Source organism: Camelus bactrianus, chromosome 12 (genome assembly GCF_048773025.1).
Source record: "Camelus bactrianus isolate YW-2024 breed Bactrian camel chromosome 12, ASM4877302v1, whole genome shotgun sequence".
Classification (NCBI taxonomy): Eukaryota; Metazoa; Chordata; class Mammalia; order Artiodactyla; family Camelidae; genus Camelus; species Camelus bactrianus.
In genome coordinates, this window is record NC_133550.1 from 65,516,999 (window position 1) to 65,538,220 (window position 21,222).

The 21,222-nt window shown below is 49.2% G+C and overlaps 1 protein-coding gene across 1 annotated transcript in view; it reads right to left on the bottom strand.

Annotated features, from left to right (window-relative positions):
* Nucleotides 1-21,222, bottom strand: part of EFCAB6 (EF-hand calcium binding domain 6) — a 207,698-nt gene that overhangs the window by 25,804 nt on the left and 160,672 nt on the right. Inside the window, exons 24-26 of the mRNA XM_010960181.3 lie at nt 19,565-19,720; nt 12,046-12,241; nt 9,507-9,698 (exon numbers count right to left, since the gene is read on the bottom strand). Coding sequence (XP_010958483.2) covers nt 9,507-9,698; nt 12,046-12,241; nt 19,565-19,720 — 544 coding nt within the window. The remainder of the gene's footprint in view (nt 1-9,506; nt 9,699-12,045; nt 12,242-19,564; nt 19,721-21,222) is intronic.

Sequence of the window (21,222 nt, forward strand, 5' to 3'; positions counted from 1 at the left end):
CGTGCCCACAGGGTCTCCCCATCTTGGGTCTCTGCATGCGCCAATCCTGACAGCCGGGAAGCCCCGCCTCCCAGCCGTGCAAACTCTTCAGAGAGTCCTTTGTGCCGCCTCTGCCCCGGACCATGCAGACTTGGGTCCTCCTCCTCCTGCTCTCTGACCTCACCTCCAGCCTACAGCGTGACATTCACAAAGCATCCATCCAACACCTCTGCACACACCCAATCCACAAGTCCTTCGGCAGCACGGCCATAAAATGCAGGGAAATAGAGGAAACATTGACGCCATCCCTTCCACCCTTTAATGACTCCATCAGCTCTTGGCTAAAGTCATTTATGAAACTATTAAAATAGATTCTTCCACCCAAATAAATCACCCACCGTATAATCACATCACTACTAAACCTTGGCCATTAAACATGCACTCACTGCAATCGGACAGAATAAAAAATAAAATAATGCAAACTCTTGGTGTTTGCTACGGTCGGTACCAGACAAAGCTCTTTTTGCATCAACTCACTTAATCCAAATAGCAATCCTAGGGTGGACACTAAGACAGTTCTCATTGACAGGTAGGGGGCCAAGAGCAGGGCCCTGGTGCTATTGGACCAGCAACAGCACCTCTAGCTGTGTGACGGGGGGTGGAGCTGTAACCTCTCTGTTCTTCAGTTTTGTCATCCATAAAATGTGGATAATGATGGTAGCTGCATCTCAAAAGGCTCTCAGGAGGATTAGCTGAGTTAATTGGTGCCTAGAACAGGGCCTGGCTCACAGCACAAGTGCAATGCGTATCAACCATCAGTTGGACGTTGGAGTCTGACTGTGGGTGACAAGAAGATGGCAGTGACGGGCCAGGCAAAATCACTGGGCAGGAGACGTGCTTCTTTCTCCTAATCTCTCGTCACGGACCTCAGGCCTCAGTCAAAGCCAAGAGATGGAACGTTCTGGTTTGTTCACGAATGGTCAGAGTCACTTTGGCTGGATGAACAGTCATCACCCTGAGGGAACCTGTGGGTGTGCTCACCTGCTCTCCCACCAGCCTGCACACCAGGCTGGCCCCGCGCCTGGCACGCGTCATCACCCACATTTGCTGAATGTGGCCAGGTGAGAGTCTCCCAAATGGGGCATCGGAGGCCAGAACACAAGAGCTCACCTCCAGGCTGCACATGGGCAGAGTCACTCTTAGGTTAAACAACCCTCCCAAATCCGTGTTGGTTAAAGCATCCACGCCCCTCAGGCACTACCTGGACCCGGAGCCTCCAGTCGGAAGGAGTAGGAGTGCCCCCCACCAGATAACGATGATAATTATTAAGACACTAGTGCTGTCCGTGGCTTGGATTTTCCCTGCAGGACTTAGTTGGGTCAATGACTTCTTGGATTGACTCCTGGCTTCTTGATATGGTCATGACTTTGTAGAATCAATGGTACAGCTCAACTCTGGTGCTTAATTGATCCAAATGTTGCAATTGCATTAGACTACAAATTAGACTGTCATGGCTTCAGAGGGACCCAGTGAGTGGGGGTCTGCCTGGCTGGGCTACGCCACAGTCTGTTTATTTTGAACACATAGATAGAGTCCCACTGAGGGTAGGAGTCAAGAAGGAATGCCAGCCCACATTCGAGGGGAGCGCTTGCGAAAGCGTTTGGAGAACGCCAGGGTGAGTGGCCAGCACAGGCTCCCCAGAGATGGGAAGGCCTGCCCCTGCCGGCACTGCCCAGGGTGGGACACAAAGGTGAGCACGTCCTTGCCTCCCGGGGTCACAGAACATTTGGGCTTGAGAAAATTCACTGATTCAAGTTTTCCTAATTTCTGCACACTCCTGCCTTACTAGAAATTCAGTTTGGCTGCACTTACTTCCGAACCTCACTGGGTTCATGGTCATCTCATCCTCTTCCTGAAACAACTGGGTTTGAAAGGGGGTCTCTCGGATGTAGAAGGCGGGAGTGGGATCACTCCTCACAGAGGTCAGTCAGGCGGAGGTAAGCCTGGCGTGGCCCCCTTCTGGCAGCTGTCAGAGCAGCAGGTGCCCTGGCCCTCGACTGTCCACACCACCGGGAATGGGGGCGGCGGGTGGCACTCCTGCTCCTTCTGATTGGAGGCTCCAGACCCTGGGGGGCCCGGGAGGCACGGAGGCTTTAACCAACTTGGATTTGGGAGAATTGCCTCCCCTTAAAAGAATGACTCTGCATCACGCTAAGCGGTGCTCAGGGAGCTTGAGCAGGTTGCAGCCCTAACTGCTCATCCTGTGTGGTGGTGTTGACTTTTGTTCTGTTCAAGGTGGTGGGTGACAATATTCCCTTTCCTTGAGCTTAGGCCTGGTGGGCCCAGCAGCCCTCTTGTCGCAAACTGTCACCAAGGCTACCCCAAGTGTCCAAGTCGGCCAGAGTTATCCCTCACCACCTGTCATTTCCTCAATGGTCTCCAGGAGAACAGGACAAATGTTCTGCCAGCAAGTGGAAAGTGAGTGAAATTTAGGGGGAAACATTCAAAAATCACTGAAGAAAGAGGACCTAGTCTTTCTTGCCATCAGGGGCAGGAGTAAATAACAGTAATGACATAGCTTAATAATTTCCTTAAATTATTTCCAATAATATTCGGGCCTTTTCCTGAAAAGGAAGCTTCCCCATTCTTTATAACATTCATTAAAAATACATGGACACCGTTGTATTTACGATAAAAAGAAAGATAAATCGAAGTAACACTGTTGGCAACCAATATAAATATGACGCTCAGAAAAGAGCACAAACGTTTTGATGTGTCTTACGGGCTCTTCTGCAGCTGAAAAATACAATCTTAAATTCTCCCTTGGAAAAAAATCACCTTCAAGTTATTTAACATCTCACTGGGTGACTTTAAAGACAGTATATGATAAACACAAGGTAAGGACCGATCTCATTGGCTCTCTGCTAGCTAGAATGTGACACAATAATTACTCTGCAGTGAATAAGGATGCGTTTTGTTAAAAAAAAAATTCCATTATTTCCATGGTAATAAAGAAGAAAGATTTTATATGGGTTTCTACCGTGTCTTTTAAAAGTTCTATTTCTGCTCTGAGCGTTATTTTTATATTCACAGAAGATACTGAAATTGTACTTTAAGACTTAAAAGAAATGTTAAACAGGAGTGATCTCTAAAAACGAGGTGGTACTCGATACTCTGCACACAGCATTTTGAACGTAAAGTGTTTCTCCCAGAAGCGAAAGAGAGGCCTCTGCGGAGGGCGGAAATTCAGACCACGCTCTCGCCCAGGGGGGGAGAATCCTATGAAAAAGGTGCTAGCGCTAAAGTCCAGTGCTTGTCCTGGTTTTATTTTTACTTTTCACTTTTCAACCAAGCTGCTGGGTAGCATTTCAGTTGTAAAGCCCTGTTCCTCTTCTGTTCGCCACACAGGCCAGTGCTTCTGGTCCTGATTCGGGTGTGATGCTCCCAGCGGCTGGGGGCACCTCTCTCGCTCCGTCTGCAACGCCTGCCGGCATCTCAGGAGGGCGGTGGGGCCCACGCGCTGAGCGGGGCCATCTGCACTGGCCCGTGACCCCCACTTCGAGAAACACCGTTCAACTTCAGTGGTGCTTAATGAGGCAGCAGAGGGAGCAATGAGCCAAAACGCCAAGGCAGAGCCAGGGCAGGACTGGAAAGCAGTGCAGCCCCTGCTCTGGAAGGAGCTAAGGCGGTTTCACCCGTCGGGCGTGACAGGGACACGACACAGACGTGACAGGGACACGACACAGATCGACGCACGCTCTTCGGAGACAGACATAGCCGTGTGCCTGATCTAAGAAATGGATCATGAGCCAGTGTAAAATCGTGACTCTGCTCTCAGTGTGGGTTCCTTCTACTCACGGCCTTATTATAAGACGTGTTAGCTACCATCCCAGCTGTCCCTTTGCCAAGAATGGATTTGGTTTGGCTGGGGATTATTCACGGGGAGCTTCCTTTGCGAGGAGAGGTGCTGACTGTCTTAATTACATTTTGGTAATCTGCTTTTAATTACTTGCCGCGGGTGCGTCCCCTTGAGGAAAGGATGGCTGGTGTCGGGTTTAATGAGCTCGACGACGATGCATTAACTCTTCCTATTATCTGCTACCTCCTTCCCTTCTATGAAGAGCACCAGCCCAGGATTACACAGCAGCAGTCGTCATAAGGGGCGCAGACTCGGCTCCTCCGCAGCCCCCTCACCACTCCAGCCGCCCCCCGGACGCCCGCCCACGTCCCTGCTCAGAGTCTCAACCATCCTCCTTTTGCTCAGAGAGAGGGACCTGAGGTCCTGCCCCTGGTGGCCTGGCCCATCCGTGCCCCCTCCACATCAGCAAGTAAACAGGACAAAAGAAAACCCCCACATACCCTGAACAGCCCGTGGTCGCCCCGCATCCCACATCCTTTGAGGCTGCGCGTCCCAACCTCACTTGTCCTTTGGGGAAATGCACCTCAGTTCAAGCACTGGCTTCTCAGCAAGGTCTCCCCCTGGACTCCTTCCCCTAGGCCAGTTGGGGGGCTGGTACCACTTAATCCCAAGCGCCTACTGCACGCGGACAGGGAAAGCAGGAGGAGGTGCCATCTCTGGCCCCTGCCACATCGCCTCCAGCCACCACACTCCCTCCACTCGCTAAGCACAACAAGAGAGCACAACCCAGTGTCTCTCTTGTTGCAGTGAATCCTAAAACCTCCTCGCAAGAATGCTCAGCAAAAGGCTTCCAGAGGCAAAGGAGATTTTGCAAAGGAAACCCAGCAGAACTTGTGTCAGGAGGAGCAAGCAACAGCATCTGCAGGCTTAAAATATTCGCCCCTTGGTCCTGGGACTCCAGAGTGACCTGCGAGCCAGCATGCTCCGCCTGCAGACTGTGTGTCCTCTGGACAGAGCGGCGTGAGGATTCAGCATGGTCTGTGGAGTCCTCCGAGGGAAGCCGAGGGAAAGGTGTGGGCACACGTTTATAGGAGCTTGATGAGGGCAGACTAATCATTCGAACACAGAAAACTGGAGGCCACCTAAAGTCCAACGACGGGGCATCGGCTACACCAGCTAAGCTGACCCCTGACCCAGGACACTTCTTCCGCATTCTAAGCCCAAAGTCTGGGGCCACTCTTGACTCATTCTCTCATGTTCCACTTTCCAAATGTATCTAGACCTGAGCCACGCCAGCAGCCCCCTCCCCAGGGCCGTGCTGCCCTTCCTACTGGTCCTTGGCCCCCAGGACTTCTCCACCAGCAGCCACGGTGACTTATCTAAAGTGTAAGTCGAGGCACGATGCTCCTCTCCCCAAACCTTCCCTGGGTCTCCGTGTTACTCAGACTGTCACAGGGCCACCGGCCACGTCCTTCACTGCCAGTACCTCTCCCGCCCCCTCCCCCCGCCCACAGCAACCACACATCCAGCCAGTCGGGCTCCCTGCTGCCAAGTCTTTACACCAGCTGTGCCCCCGACGGCCCCTCCCTCCCCTCCACTGGGTCTCAGCTCAGACGTCCCCTTCTCACCCACGCCCTTCTCCTGTCCTGCTTTGCTTTATGTCACAGTACATTCTGGAATCTGACATTTGATCTATTTTCTCATTTCTCATCTGTCTCCCATGCCAGAATGCAGGCCCCTGGCCCACTGCTGACCCCAGGACCCTCCTCCGTGCCTGGGACGCAGGGGGCCAGCTGATGGAGAGGGTGGGTGGGATGGCGCACCTCCAACAAAGCCCACTCTTCAGAGACAAATCCCTACGTGGAAACATCAATGACGCCACAGCAAGCGAGAAGGCAGCTCCACAAGGGACCTGCAGGGGCCCAGGAGGAGAAGCTAGCGGCTGGGACAGAAAGTCAAGTGAAAATGCCTGGGAGTGATTATTTAAGAAACAGAGACTGGGGGAAAGCCCTGAGAGAGGGCAGGGGCACAGCTGGAGATGCAACCGGAAATTACACTGGTTGGTTTTGGGGAACAGAACTGGGGGGATAGTTGATCAACTGACACCTGCTTTTAAGTCTTCTGCAATAACTCAGTTTCCTTTCTATCGGGGCATATGTTACTTTGATACAGGTAGTAAATGCTTGTTAAAAAAGAGCTGAGAAAATCCCCCCAAAGCCCCAAATCCAGCAGTATCTACCTCTGTCCTTGACTCCGTCCCCAAAGGATATTTGTATAGAAAAGAGGATTGGAAGTAAATATACCAAAATGTTAACACTGTTTGTCCCTGGGGTGACTTTAATTCTCTCCTTCAAAATGACTGGTATCTTCCAAGTCATGTAAAATGGACAGAAATGACTTCTATAAATATTAGCTCAAACCACATGAAATTGTCAATGTTCAATCATTTATGACTCTAAAAATGGAGATTTCACATGATTCAACCTAATATGAAAAATTATTTTTAAAAACGGGGCTGCTTTCAAGGTCAATAAAAGTATTCCTATCCTTGGACCCCAGTCACTTTATTTAAAATGTGGATCTAGGTTTACATACAAAGTTTTCAGGGCAGAGTACATTACAATGGCAAAATCTGGGAAAAAACCTAAATGCTTAGAAACAAGGAGTTGATGGAATGTTATACAGACATTTTAACTCATGTTTGGAAGAACTTTAAGTGACTCAGTGCAGCCTGATATTAAGGGAAGAAAGCCAGACTCATGGCTGTATCTCCGGTGTTATCTCCACTGAGTGGAAACACGCATCGTATCTGCACACCCTGTTTACAGCAGCATTATTCATGATAGCTAAAACGCGGAAGTAAGGCAAGCATTCACTGATAGATGAACGGATGAGCAAAATGTGGTCAGCACGTACAATGGACTGTTACGAGACTTAGCAAGGAAGGAAATTCTGACGCCTGCCACGGCAGGGATGAATCTTGAGGACATTATGCTCAGGGAAAAAGCTGGTCACAAAAGGACAAAGAGTATATGATTTCCCTTGTATGAGGCACCCAGAGTTGTCAAAGTCCTAGGGACAGAAAGGAGGAAGGTGGGTGCCGGGGCGGGGGGGACTGGGTGGGGGGTGGCAGAGTTAGTGTTTAACAGGGATCGCGTTTCATTTTTGTTGGGTGAAGAGAGTTCTGGAGGTGATGGTGGTGAAGGTTTGCACAAAGACGCGAATGGACTTAATGCGCCGATCCATCGTGCGTGCTCTGATGAAGGGTTAAGACGGTAAAACTGCTGGTATGTGTACTTTACCACAATAAAAGAATCGGGGGTGGGGGGGGTGTGTTAAAAATAGACGAGAAAGCTCTCCAAGGCAGGGCGGCCCGGGGAAAGACCGCCAGCTCTGAAGCGGGACTGCCTGGGGGTGGCTCCCGACTGAGGAGGCATGCGGGGACCTGACTCCCCAGCGGTCTGTCCCACCCTGTCCCTCCCTCATCGGGAACGAGAGATGGGAACATGCCCAAGATGGCCGGGAGCACAGGATGCCTCGCTGAACAGCACGGAGGTTTCTCCTGTCATCAGACCGTCACCACGGGGTTAAGTGATTATTTCCTTTTTGATACTTCCTGGTATTTTCCCAAATTGCCACAATATGTATTTCTTTTAAAATCAGAAAAAAAGTGTAATTCACATTGAAAATAGCATGAGTCTCCAAGTCACGGCCCAGGAGAGGTCATTTGCCACACCCACACCAACCAAGGATGGGAATCCTTTCAGGCAGTTCTCAGACTGAGGCGGCCGGGTGGCTGGTAACTGCAGAGGGAAAAGTCCTGACAGTGCCGAGGGCTCGGGGGATGGGAGTGTCCGGAGCTCTCCCGCAGGGCTGGTGGGATGCACGCTGACCCGCAGCCACGGCCGTGTCTGTGCAGTTGACCTTGCGCTCCCGGCCCCCACCCCGACCCCGGACCCAAGCAGAATGACCCTGAGTGTGCTGAGGAGGTGGTCACACAAGGCCGACTGTGCTCTGATTGTCACAGAGGAAACTGCAAACCACCTACATGTCACCAGCAGGACGACGGTAACTGAGCAGGGTACGTTCATTCAATAGAATAAATCCATTTAATACACGGATTTTATAATGGCTTAAGTGAAGGAACTCAAGCCAATCGGACAACATGGATGCAACAAAGATAAATCTTAAATTCACGATATTAAGCAAGAAAAACAAAGTGCAGAAGACAGAAATTGATATAAGACCATATATAAAGTCTTCAGACACGCAACACGACACTGTGTTCTGTTAGGAACGCCCATCTACATGGCAAAGCTGAAAAAAAGCACACCTCCCAGAGGAGACGGCACAGCGTGGAGCCCGGAGTCCTGGGTTCGCACGGCAGCTCTACTACACACCTTCGGGGGGACTACGACAAATTACTCAGTGTCCGTGTCCCAGTGTGCCCATCTATAAAACGGGGTGTTACTAGCAGGCACCTTGTAGTGGTATCAGGAGGCTTACAGGAGTTAATATGCAGAAAGGACTGGGGAGAGTGCCTCGCCCCCAGAAAGCACGATATAGAGTTTGCTGCTGTTACCACTACAATCTTCACATCAGACCTTAAAAATGTTCATGCTGAGGGCGAGGGTGTAGCTCAAGTGGCAGAGCACATGCTTAGCATGCAGGAGGTCCTGGGTTCAATCCCCAGTACCTCCTCCAAAAATAAGTAAACAAACCTAATTACCCTTCTCCCCCAATTAATAAAAAAATGTTCATGCTATGTGTGCTAGTAACTTCGTTTCTAAGAATTCATCCCAGGTAAGTGGTTAAGGATTTATGAACTCAGATATTTGTTACAAACAAAAGTGTGCAATTGGAAATAACCTAAGCGTCCAGCCATTTAATATATTAAATGACAGTTAAATATGTTAAATATATTCTAGCACAAGCCTGTTGTGATTTAGCTGTTGCATAATTTTTTGATTTTCCACATTTGTTTTCATCTCTCCTCCTGTGAAGGCGGGGACCATGGCCCCTGGGTGTCCATTCTCACTCACACAGAATGGTGACCAAGGCAATCCAAGCTGGCTGAAACTAGACTGCAATTGTCACTAGTGATGTTGGTTCATCTACATCAAGAGACAGAGAAACAGCCTAAGAAGAAACACTTGTGCAGCCAGAGGAGTGGTCCCAGGAGGGAGCAAGGGTGCTGTGATCAGCCACCCACCCTCCTCCAGGAAGCCCTCTCCGACTTCCGCCAGGGCCACACTATCTCCACCGTTACCCCGACCCCAGGCTTGGCCGATACACATCAGCTGAGTGGGTCCCAGTTCCCTCATTCCTGGCTCACGGCCTGACCACAGTGTGCCTCACTTCTTCAAACACTGGACCATCTTCAGGGATCTAAGATTCCTAGAACTCTAAAACAACCAGACAGAAGCAGGTTCTCCTAAACTTCCTTGAAAATAAAGGAAATAAAATAACTTTCCAAAGAAGTAAAGGATACATATTTACCTTCTAATGCTTTGTGTAGAATTTATATCAATTTTTCGTTTAGAATGAGCTAATTAACTGGGGTGATCGCCAATTTCTTTGAAGTGGTTTTAATTAATTATGTATTTTGCAAAAACTAATTTTAGCCCTTTTTCAAAAAGAAATGCTTATGTGTTGCTGACATTCTTACCTCCTCAAGGTAACTGTTGAAGTTCTTGAGAAAATATTTCCAATTTATATAGGGGGTTAGATGAATTCTCAGTTTTCTCAAAAAATAGTGATACTGGTTATCTGTTAGTTTGTAACAGAATTCCTTAAGAACTTGTCCAAAATCCGAAGCCTTTACAAACCCAGTGTCCTCTTTATCCAATGCAGAAAATGCCTAAATTAAAAAAAAAAAAAAAGGCAGATGTCACTGTCAAGTGAATGTTTCAAAAGTATTTTTCTTAAGTATTGCTTTTCTGAAAGCAGATGCAATCATGTGGATGTGAGTCCCCTGTGGACTCTGAGTTAGTAAATAAATGCACCAGGATTGAAAGACAGGCAGGCAGGGTGTGCGCCCCGTGTAAGAGCTGGTGCGTTGTTGAGCAAACTCGCTTTAGTTGCTCCTGTTTGGACATGAAGAGGAAGAGGAGTGAGAGGAACTCTGGTCCCATCTGGTAAGGGAAGCCTCACCTGCCTGAGGAGGCCCATTTTACTAAGAGAGGTTCCCAGGGGGAAGAAACTTGCCCGAGGTCGCTCCATCACTAAATTCTAGCTCCTTAATGAATCACTTGTAACAGGAGGCTCAGGCTTGATCCCACCATCTCGGGTTGTGGGGTGGGGACCTCAAGATGGGAGTCCGAGGTCGGAAGTGGCCAGGACCGGGAGTCGAGGGACCACCCCGCCCCACTCCTGCCCTGGGGCTTGCACACTGAAGCTGCTGTCCCTACCACCCCCCCACCGCCCCTGCCAGAGCCCGAGGGGCCTGGCCTCCCACGAGGACCCCACCACCCCGGCCCGTGCCTGTGCTGGAGGCGCTGGGGCAGACAGCGCCAACCCAGCAGCAGAGCAGTCAAACCAAAGTGCAAAATATTTGCTATAAAAAGAAAGTATGTTTTTTTCCCTCTCTGTTGAAACAAAATCATTCATTTTTATTGCCCTAGATAACCTGTATCAAGTGGTAGGTTAAGATCCTATTTTTTTTAAATAAGAGTTGAATGCACTTGCAGACCCAAACACAAGTTGCCTTGTGGTTAATTCCCATTCAGGGCTAGTCAGGCACACCGGTCGGCCCACAGGGCGGTGGTGTTTGCATAATAACCAAATTAATCCTGTGTGCCAATTTATGGTGAACAGCACAATGTCCCAGTCATGCATATACAGACATTTATTCATTTTCATATATTTTTTCATTAAAGGTTATTACAAGATATTGAACACAGTTCTCTGTGCTATACAGAAGAAACTTTTTAAAATCTATTTTTTTATATAGTGGCTAATGTTTGTAACAAATTAACCTTAATGCTGTCTTGCTTTGAGTTCTTATTTAGCCTGTGGTGCTGCGACATAGCCGCGTACACTGGACAAACTTCCGGCTCCACAGCCAGGAGTGGCCTTTGAACCTTGGCTGTGCTGCCCACCATAAGCCCTTGACCTCTCTGAGCTTGACTTTTTGGCAGAAGAGGGACTTCATAACTTGTGTTGCTCTAAATTTTCCCACAGCCAACTGAAAACGCACCAGTCCAGGCACCTGGCACCTGGTGGATCTCAGCAGACTTTAAGGAGAATAATCACCACGATGAAGAGTGGACCAAGCGTTCCACTACAGGGGCGGTAGGAGGCGCTGTGGCGCTGCAACGCCTGGGGGATCTACAGGGTGAGCTTGGGTCAGGCTGGCTCTGGCCACGGGACCTGCACTTTCCTGGGGCCATGTGGCTCCCTGGGTGTCAGTCCAGCTGCCAAGCCTCATGGTGGGTGGGGGAATCAAATGTGCAAAGGCGAGGAGATCTATAAAACTCTACCTAAATAAGTCTGCACATGATAGACATGGAGGCAGTTCTGCTCTGACTGTGCCGTCTGGACAGCGCGTGCCTAGCATCACACAAAAGGCTCCGGATTCACTGAACTGCGAGCCCTGCCCTCTGCACACAGCATCTCTCTCCCCGCAGCCGCCGCTGCAGGGGGCCTCATGCATGGACGTGTAGGGGGGGGGCCAGCACCCCCCCGGGAGCAGGGCCAGAGCGCTGTTTTCCAGGACACCCCTCACAGTACCAACCCCACCCACCAGCGCGAGCCACAGCAGCACACAGACAGCAGCCTGAAGGTCAGTGTGCAGGGGGCCCTGCTGACCTTCCATGAGCCTCTGTGCCACCGCCTGGCCCTGGCCACCTGGTGCCGCTCATCTCCCTGGGCCCGCTCTCCCCTGAGGCCTCTGCCCTCTGGCCTCTTTGCCCAGAACCCCCTGCCATCGATGCAGACCCAGCATTTGCTAAACACCGAGCACTCTTGCCTCAGAGAGTGTGTGCTGGTACGATCATGGTAGTTCTGTACAGAGCAGAAATGGATTCACATTTGCTCAAATGAACAATCTCATCTCGACCAGCTCGTCGAGTTCTGATGCCCAAGGAGAGTGGAGGGAGGCGGGAGGGGTCCAGGAGGACGAGGAGGGCTGGGAGGTGTGTGTCGGCACCTGTCTGAGGACCTGAACTCCAGTTTCCACAATAAAAGCACTTTGCAGCTTGTCATACCGTTGACAAAGCCGGACTGGAGGAGGCGACCACCTCCTGGATGTTCTTCAGAACCTCTTCTGAACTCAGTGCTGCAAAATTGATGGACATGCCCTCTTCTTTCTCCTGGGGCTGAGGTTTGGTCGGCTTGCTGTTCTCCACCGCTCTCAAGAAGCCAAGGTAATTGATGGAATTATCATGACAGCTGATTCCCCAACTTGTCCCCAAAAAAGAAAACAATATATTAATTTAAAAATCCCATCACTTATTCATTCAACAAACACTTGCTGAGCACGGAACAGTGTGGAGAATATGAATGACGTTGAGACACAATTCCCTGGCTGGTAGGTGCATGCATGTGCATTAGCGACATCAGCCGAACACACAGAAACACTGCGGTGTAGGGGCACAGGGCAGGGCTAGGAGAGGAGAGCGTGCGGGCCGCTGCCGCCTGCTGGAGCCGCAGGCTGTCCTGCCCTGAAGCCCTGAGACTCGAAGGCTGGACAGTAGGGCTCACGGCTTTGAAGAGCAGAGGGTGAGGGGAGGAGGCCTGGCTAAGGAATCTGGCCATATGACTGGGTGCTTCAGCCAGGATGTGACATTTTCAGAATAGTGTCATGGGGAGATAAATCTGACAGTGGTGACAGAGACGGTCTGGAGGCAAGAGCACGGTGGGTGGAGGGTAGGGGCTGTGGTCATTGAGACCTCGGCTAACGAGGGGCTGAGCTCAGAAATGGCAGGGGAGTTTGAAAAGAAGGGAAGACACATCAAAGACAGTGAAAAGGAAGAGAGGAGCTGAGTAAAACAGAAGTTAAATTCTTTTCCAAGGATGGTTGAAACTACACTGTCAAGCTGAAAGCACTCAAAACACTTTTATGAAACCCGTGTAGCTTAGTATTTTCTCAAATAGAAGTTTCATCTGAGTGTCCGTCTCAACAAGGACCTCCATGGAGAAACAGAGGCTCCTCCCTGCCCTGTGCTCCGACACAGAGGAAAAGACCTTCAAGTTCTAGAAGACCCCACTGGGAGAGTGTATCCAAGTTCCCGAGCGCACAGGGCATATTAACTAAAGACGTAAAATATCTCAGACCGAAGTCCGGTTGCATTCAAAGTTCACATGTCTGCAACACACATCCCCTGGGGGCTGCTGGCACTGTGACCCCAAAACTTCCTCTGAGCAGGATGGAGTGTATGTCAAAGAAGAACAGCTGGGAGCGCCGGGAAGCCGAAGAGAAAGTTTCCAGCCACTCAGCTATCTGCCGCTGCAGAGCATGAGCCAGGAGCTGCGCTCGCCCGACCCGCAGCTGCAGGGAGCGCTCCGCAGGCCCGTGCCGCTGGCTCCCGCGGCGGAGATGCCAAGGACGAGGATAATCAGCTCTATTTCATCAGCAGGATAAATTGCCAACTCGGTATTAAAATTTAGTAATAAAATCAAATGCATATGCTAATCTCAGTATTATTTAGAAAAGTCTATTTTGGACCTAGAAAAGAATAATCTACATATAATTACAAATAACAGAGATGTTTATCATCAAGAGGTCTTTGAGAAGAAACAAGCGACCGAACGATGGATCCTTATTAAGGTTTCAATTCGTAAAAAAGTTGATCACCCCACTGACAGGTGGACTGCAGAAATCTCACAGCCCTTTTGTGGTTGTTTATGGAAGTATCAAGCCTAACTACGTTTTAACAAGACTTTCTTATAATCATTCAGTTAATTATTTAGCTGGCGCTATTTTTCCATGATTTATTCACTAAATGCATTTGAATTCTTGTTCAGCTGGAAATAGATTTAGTGAGAGGAGCCCCTGTTTAAGGAAGAAGAGAACATATAGACACTTGGGAATGAAACGGTCCTCCTTCCTCCCACCCCACATGCACATACACACACTCACACCCGTGCACACAAATACACATACACACAGATGACACCGGACTTAGCTCAAACACAATGGAGCACTGTCCTTCAAAATTGTTAAGGAAAATGATTCTCTGTTCAGTTAAAGCTAGCAATCTGTAGGAAGGAAGATAAAAAACATTTTCAGACAGAGGACTCAGAAAATTTATTTTCCATCCACCTGTTCTTAGGAGGTTACTTCAGGGGGTACTCCAGCAAAGTAAGAATGTAAATTAAGAAATAAAAAGATGTGGTATATAAAACAGGGGATCCACTCCAGGAGAATAGCAGGGATGGCCCAGGACGCTCTTGGATGGCGGATCTCGAACAGGAGAATAGGGAGCCAGGCCCCAGGACGGAGGGCACCAGGGAGAAAACTGGAGAGAGCACAAAGTAGGGCAGAATGCTGGGGAAAGCTGGAGGCTGACAATGTTGAACTCACCTGAGCCCCAAGTTCAGACAACAGTGATAGTCAAAGAAATCACCCTACTCTTTATGCCCCTGGAAACATCTTACAGCAAAGAACCACCTTTCCCCAAATGGCTTAGAAAAGATGTACCGATACCCCCAGGCTTGCCTACGACAAGGTGGACGCAGAGGCTCAGGGACAGTGCCATTGAGAAGAGAGCTAATTTCCATTCATCACCTGGACACTGGACAATAACTACATAGTCATAATCGTGAAATGCTGTAGAATGGTTTTTGAGGTTTAGAATCAGTTTACGAAGCAAGTAGAGAGGACCCGGTGGAGGCCTAGGACAGAAGGTTATACTTAACTATCTTTTCCAAAGAAAAACTGCAGCTACAAAAGATGGGACAGAGAGAGGAAAAGTGGTAGAAAGAGGAGGGAGCCCTGCACAGAACTTGGAAGTGTTGCTCTCATCTTATAGGAAGAAAGAAGCCAGAAAACCAAAAACCAATGACTTTTCCTGGTCCTGTCAGGAACCTGAGGTCACAGGCCAAGTCGTCACCTTGCAGTCTGGAGAGACGGGAGGATACAAAGGATTACAGCCAAGGTCTGCTTTCCTGGAACAAAGCCCTTGGACCTGTGGGCTGGCAGGACCACTCAAACGGCACTGTGAACAGCAGGTGGAGGCCGAGTGTGGACCAGAGTGAGAGTGAGAGCTCCTGGGGGCCCTGTCTTGGGGACCCCCGACTTTCATGGGCTTTACCTTCAAGAATCCCACCAGGTTATCACAGTGAGAATCTGAGGATGGTCCCCTCTTGGCTCTGGCAGGGGATGGGAAAGACCAGTCCTTGGGAAATAAGCCCAGAACCGTCTCCATGGTAATTTTCCAAGGGAAAAGACTCTCCCAGGGCCTGATCCCACCTGGGAGAAGGGCAAACAGCCAACTCCAGCCCCTCCCAACTTCCTGTCGCACCTAAGGGAGAAAAAAGGGTAAGAAACATTTCTGAAGGTTGCAGCTCAGGGACTCAAGCCAACTAAGAGACTGAGATTCAATCACAAGAGAATAGAGTCCTTCCCCCACCTCCGACCACCACATCGGGTCAGCGCCAGCAGACTCACAGTGGCTTACAACCGAAAGCTGCAGAGACTCTGTGTAAGGAGGGGTTCCCGGGAAAGCTCAATCAAACAGAGGAGACAAAACCAGGGTCGCTGGAGGAAACCTAATGGCTGCAGCAACGTGAAACTCGGCCCAGCTCCTACCCCAAATTAACACAGAACCTCGCACTGCAGGCCTGATGACCTCAGCTCCTGTTACTCAGTACGTCATGTCTGGCTTTCAACAACAACAAAAAACTAAAGGCACGCTAAAGGCAAGAAAGAAAAAAAAAACCCAAAAACCTCTGAAGAGGCAAAAAAGCAAGCGTGAGAGCCCCGCTCAGACATGACCTATTCTGGAATTATCAGACAGGGGATTTAAAATGACTGTGATTAAGTCGTACAGGAGTCTAAGGGAACAGGCAGACAACACGTAAAACAAATGGCCAGTGTAAGCAGAGGACTTAGAAACGTGAAGGAGGAAGCAAAGTTGATGCTGGGAATGAAAAACAGACTCACAGACATGAAGAAGGCCTTTGGTGGGCTCGTCTGTAGACTGGACATGGTTGAGGGAAAAAACCAGTGAGCCTGAAGTATGTCCATAGAAAATTCCCAAACTGAAGTGCAAAGAGAAGAAGAGAATGGGGGAAAAAAACCAGAACAGAGTATCCAAGAACTGTGGGGCGATGTCACAGAGTGGAGCATCTACATACCTGGAATTCCAGAAGGAGAAGAAGAAAGGCTCAAGAAAAACATGGGAGGAAATGATGGCCAAGACTTTTCCAAAATTAATGACGGACACAAAGCACAGATCCAGGAAGCTCAGAGAGCATGAGGCAGAAAAACACCAAAACACCACAAAACCTACTCCTAGGCGTGTCGTGCGCAAACTGCGGAAAACCAGAGACAGAGAGAAAATCTTGAAAGAGCCAGAGGGGGCACAAACTCACTGCAGAGGACACAGGTGAGAGTTACACAGGGCTTCTCATCAGAGAAGCAGGCAAGCAAGAAGAGAGCGGACTGAACTATTTAAAGAAAGACCCCCCCCCCGACTGGAATTCGATATCCACTAAAATTATGCCCCCAAAATGAAGGAGAAATAAATACATTCTCAGACAAACAAAAACGGAGGGAATTTATCACCAGTCACCCTATCCTTCAAAACTGCTAAAATACACTTCTTCACAGAGAAGGAAAATCATATGGGTCAGAAACTTGGATAGAAAGAAAGAAAAAGGAAGAAAGGGAGGACGGCAGAGAGAGGGAAAGAGTGAGCATAAAAGAAGAAATAAATAAAGGTGAAATAGTATCCTTTATTTTCCTTATTCCTTTTTGTTTTGGTTTGGTTTTTGGTTTTTTAAAGGGGGTGGAATCAGGCTCATTTATTTATGTTTTATTTATTTTTTTTATTTATCAGAGGTGCTGGGGACCGAACCCAGCACCACGCACACGCCAAGCACGTGCCCTCCCACTGAGCTATATCCTCCCCGCTATTTCCTTATTCTTAGCTGATCTAACAGGTAATTGTCCAAAGGGACAATAACAATACACTGGGCGATCACAGCACAGGGATGAGTGAAGTGGGTAAGCGCAGGGCTGTGAGGGACGGGAGGAGGATGTGGGGATGCTCTGTAATGAGGCACCTGCGCTTCCAGCGAAGCAGGAGGGTGTGACTTGACAGTGGCCTCAGCCCTGTTGCTTATGTGTACCCAAACTCTAGAGCAACTGCTGTCATTTTTTTAAAGGGAGGGGAGGGCTGCTAATATTCTCACTCCACAAAGAGAGGAATGTAAGATTTGTCTAATGTTCTGCTAAAGTCTCCTGCCAGATAGAAAGCGCAGACAGAAGCCGTCCGAAGAGGAGCAATCAACTCTGTGTCACCTCGGTGTGAGATGGCAAGTGGGTAAGACTTGCAATTAAAGCGGCTTGAACGCACATAACTGGCATTGTGCCCACTTAAAACCCTTCTAACCTGACAGAAGAATGAGTCTTTAAAGGTGTAAAACAGTGGTTCTTAAAGCGGGCGCTCCAGTCCAGCAGCATCAGCACTGCCCAGGACCTCCTTAGACATGCAGGCTCCCGGGCCCCACCCCAGACCCGCTAGCTCAGCACCTGGGGGAGGGGCCCAGCAGGCCGAGTTTCTGATGCTTGCTGGAGTTGAGGACCACGGGCAGAAGCCACGAAGGACAGAGAGAAAGTGAAAGGAGACAAACAGCTGCTGGGATTTTGATGGAGGAGGGAAAGTGGATGTATCAACAGAAGGAACGGGGAAGAGCTCCTGGGCACACTCTGCACACACCGTCCGACCCCGCAGAGGTGGGTGCCAGCTACGTCGGCAAGCAGGGATGAAAGTGGGGTTAAAACAGAAGGACTGGCCAAGAGCCTGTGTGGGAAGCAACGGGACCCCCTGCCCCTCCCAAACCCCAGGCGGCTAGGTGCCCGTCCCCCACCCTCCCACCACCCACAACGGAGGATCTGGAGGTGTGTTCTCTGGAGATGGTAAGTGTGTCTCAACTGCAGGGCATCTGTTCTTTGCCTCTTCCGGCTTCTGGCGGCTGCTTGCAACCCTTGGCTGTGGCCGCATCACTCCAGTTTCTCCCTCTCTGGTCACTTCTGGGTGAAATCTTATCTGGCAACCCTAGTCCCTGGGAAATCTGACCAGCCCAAGGGAAAAGTTTTAAATATACTGACATTGGGGGATCGTCCAAGGAAACGACCTGCCAGATTACCCTACCAAAGTAGTTCAAACTAAAGTTGATTAGCTCTACCTATCTGCACAGAACTTGTAATCTGCTTTTCAGTGTCTCACTCTTAATATAAGCACCTTTTTGAGGAAAATGTCTAACCTGGAAGATGGTAAGAAAAAGTAATACTGATGACAAACTTCTCAGGTGAAGAAAACTTTCAAAAAAAATCTATTGTTAATATCGTCAGAGAAATGAGTTAGTGTATCTATGAAACAAGAACAGGATGCTATAGAAAAGGAACATTCTGAGTACAAAAAAAATCCCAAAAGAAGTGTTGGGAACTAAAACTAAGGAAATCTCCCAAAAGGTGGAGCAAGAAGAAAAAGTGATGGAGGCCAGGAAAGACTGCAGGTGGTTCACTAATTTGTAACAATAAGAGCTTCAGAAAGAAACCAACAGGAGAGGAACTAATTCATGAAATAAATCAAGAAAATGGCTGAGAATGGAAGAACCTGAAATGGATCACCCAAGAAGATGAAGCTGACAGATCTGCTGAAGTGTGTTCAGACACACTGGAAAAAGGTTTTACAAGTAGGGGTGAGTTGAGGGGTTAATTAGTGTGATAAGAAACAGAAAAAATAAGTATTAACTCCAGGAAAAACACAATGCTATACAGGAAAAGAAAAGTGATCAGTTGGTCCCCATAATGTAAACCCTGAATGTTGAACTGCCCCAGACTGTGATGCAGAAAGATGGGGAGCCCATGGAGATAGGTGTGTATGTGTTTCCATGGAGGGGGAGCTGAGAGGGTGAGTGATGGGTGGGATGTGACCAGTGAAAAAGAGTTAAATCCGCATCTTCTGGGTAGACACCACCTGAGAGTGAAAAATCAAGAAGTGGCTGTGTAAGCTTGTCACTTAGAACTACTTAGGGAAGAACTGAAAGAGATGCATTAAAAGCGTGGGAAGTTGTTGATTCTGGGGTGGGGGGAGAGATGTGGAGAACAGGAGGGCTGGAGGCTCCTGATTTTCATAAGCCTTGCAACACCACGCGCCTCCTGCCCAAGTACGTGCATAACTTGTGTAAAATTAAAATCATGTGAAAAAATGATGATCGTGTTGCTGAGACACATCAGGAAAAGTTTATGCATCTGTCAAGTCGCTTTCTTTCTGCTTTGGGCTGACTCAGCCCATTAGAATATAGCCCGGAATACGTGCAGGCTCATTCTATTTTTGTTTTTGTTTTGAAGTCATACTGGTTTATAACCTTATGTAAGTTTCGTGATGACAACATTATATTTCTACTTCTGTAAACAGATAGAGACTGGCATTTTGGTGGTGTGGAGGTCATTTCAACGCCGTTCAAGCGGACCAAGAAGAAGAAATTCAGGAAAGCAATGTGACAGCATGATTTTCAGTGCAGAGAAGCACGGTTAACTTTGTCAAAGAAAACCTGTTTAGAAGATCGGTCAGCTCCTCTTCCTTCAGAGAACAACCACATTTCTGCAGCAACTTCTGCATCTGGCACAAGGCTATGTAGCCATTTCTGGATTCATCTTGCTTGGTGAGAGCTTTGCTGACATCTTGATAATGCTCCTTCAGCTTATTCCTGCAAGAGAATACATTTTAGACCCACAGCAAAGCCAGGAAAACATATCATTTCTTTGAAGCAAGAGTTGCACGATCATTCCCATGTGATGATTTGATGGTTCGCCTAACAGCTAATTTTGAAGATGCTTTGCAGCCTTGGTGTAACACTTACACTGAATGGTATTCTGGAAAAAAAAAGTCAGTCTGTATCATTATCATTTGCTTGCGATTATCATTAGCAAAACTGTGTCAGAGAAATGACAACCTTGTCTTTTTACTAGAATTAGTACTTAAAAAATGGAGCCAAGAATTGAAAAATCCAGTGGCATTACAGACATGGGAAATACACCTTCATTCTTTTGACAAAGACTTGCTGGGTGTCTATCATGTGGCAGGCACTGTTCGAGGTGCGGGGATATGTCTAGTGAATCAGATGGGCCCCCCTGGGAGAATTTACATTCCAGCTGGGGCCAGGCCGGGAGGTGAGCTGAGAGCAGGTGGAGAGGTTGAGAATGCCCACGGCAGGGGTGGGTGGATTCCCAGGAGGGAGAGCGGGTGGCCCTCCCCGGGAAGGTGACACTCGAGCAGAGACGGGAGGTGAAGGACTGACTCAGTGGAGGTTTTCCCCTGGAAGAATCCCCAGGCCCAGGGACAGTCTGTGCCAAGGCCCTGAGGCAGGACTGCAGGAGTGGGGAGCAGGGGTGCCGGAGAGCCTCGGTCCCGGCAGTGTGCACTGGGGCTGGCGGTCCAGGGACCTCTTGTTTGTTGTCAGGTACTGTGTTGTACCATCTGTGCACATCCACTGGCAAACCAGCAGCCATGCTGTCTTCATGAATACTGTCCCATTTATCCTTCTCCACAGCCCCGCAAGGGGGCAGGTAATGATTGCCCCATTTTACAGACAGGAGAACAAACCGGTACCCGGCCCACCTGACCGCAGGGCCCGGCCAGGCTTTTCCCCCGCAGGCACAGAGGGAGCGTCCAGCTGCAGCTCCCGCTCGACCAGGCAGGCTGTTCTTGGGAACGTGTTCAAGTTTCTGATTCAGTCCTTTGGGAAAATTCTTCCCAGACTTAAAAAATATATATATATACACATGAGGACTAAAAAGCAAGGCCATCTTTAAGGAGCAACAAGCCCGCTCCTGACCTGGGTGGGACTGACGACATCCCACCGCCCCGGCTCTCCCAGGGCGCCGCGGCGCTCTTCCCACCGCACTGAGCTTTCCGACTGGAGTTCAGCTGTGGCGGCCCTACTCACGGGGAAGAACATGCTGGAGACCCCAAGCACGAAACCTTCGCTGGTAATTGTCTACCTCTCTCCACGTGTATATGTGGAGAGGCTAGATCCTTGAGTGTGCCTGGAAAAAACAATTCCTAGCAACAGAAAAACGGGAAATCCAGAAGAGGGGAGGTTGAGGGGATATTTGGGGTGGGGGAGGGGAGGCCGTGACTTTGGAGCTACGAGGGTCACCGTCTCCCTCCCGCCGTGGCCTCCAGTTCTGGGCTGGCTGGTGTGAGTCT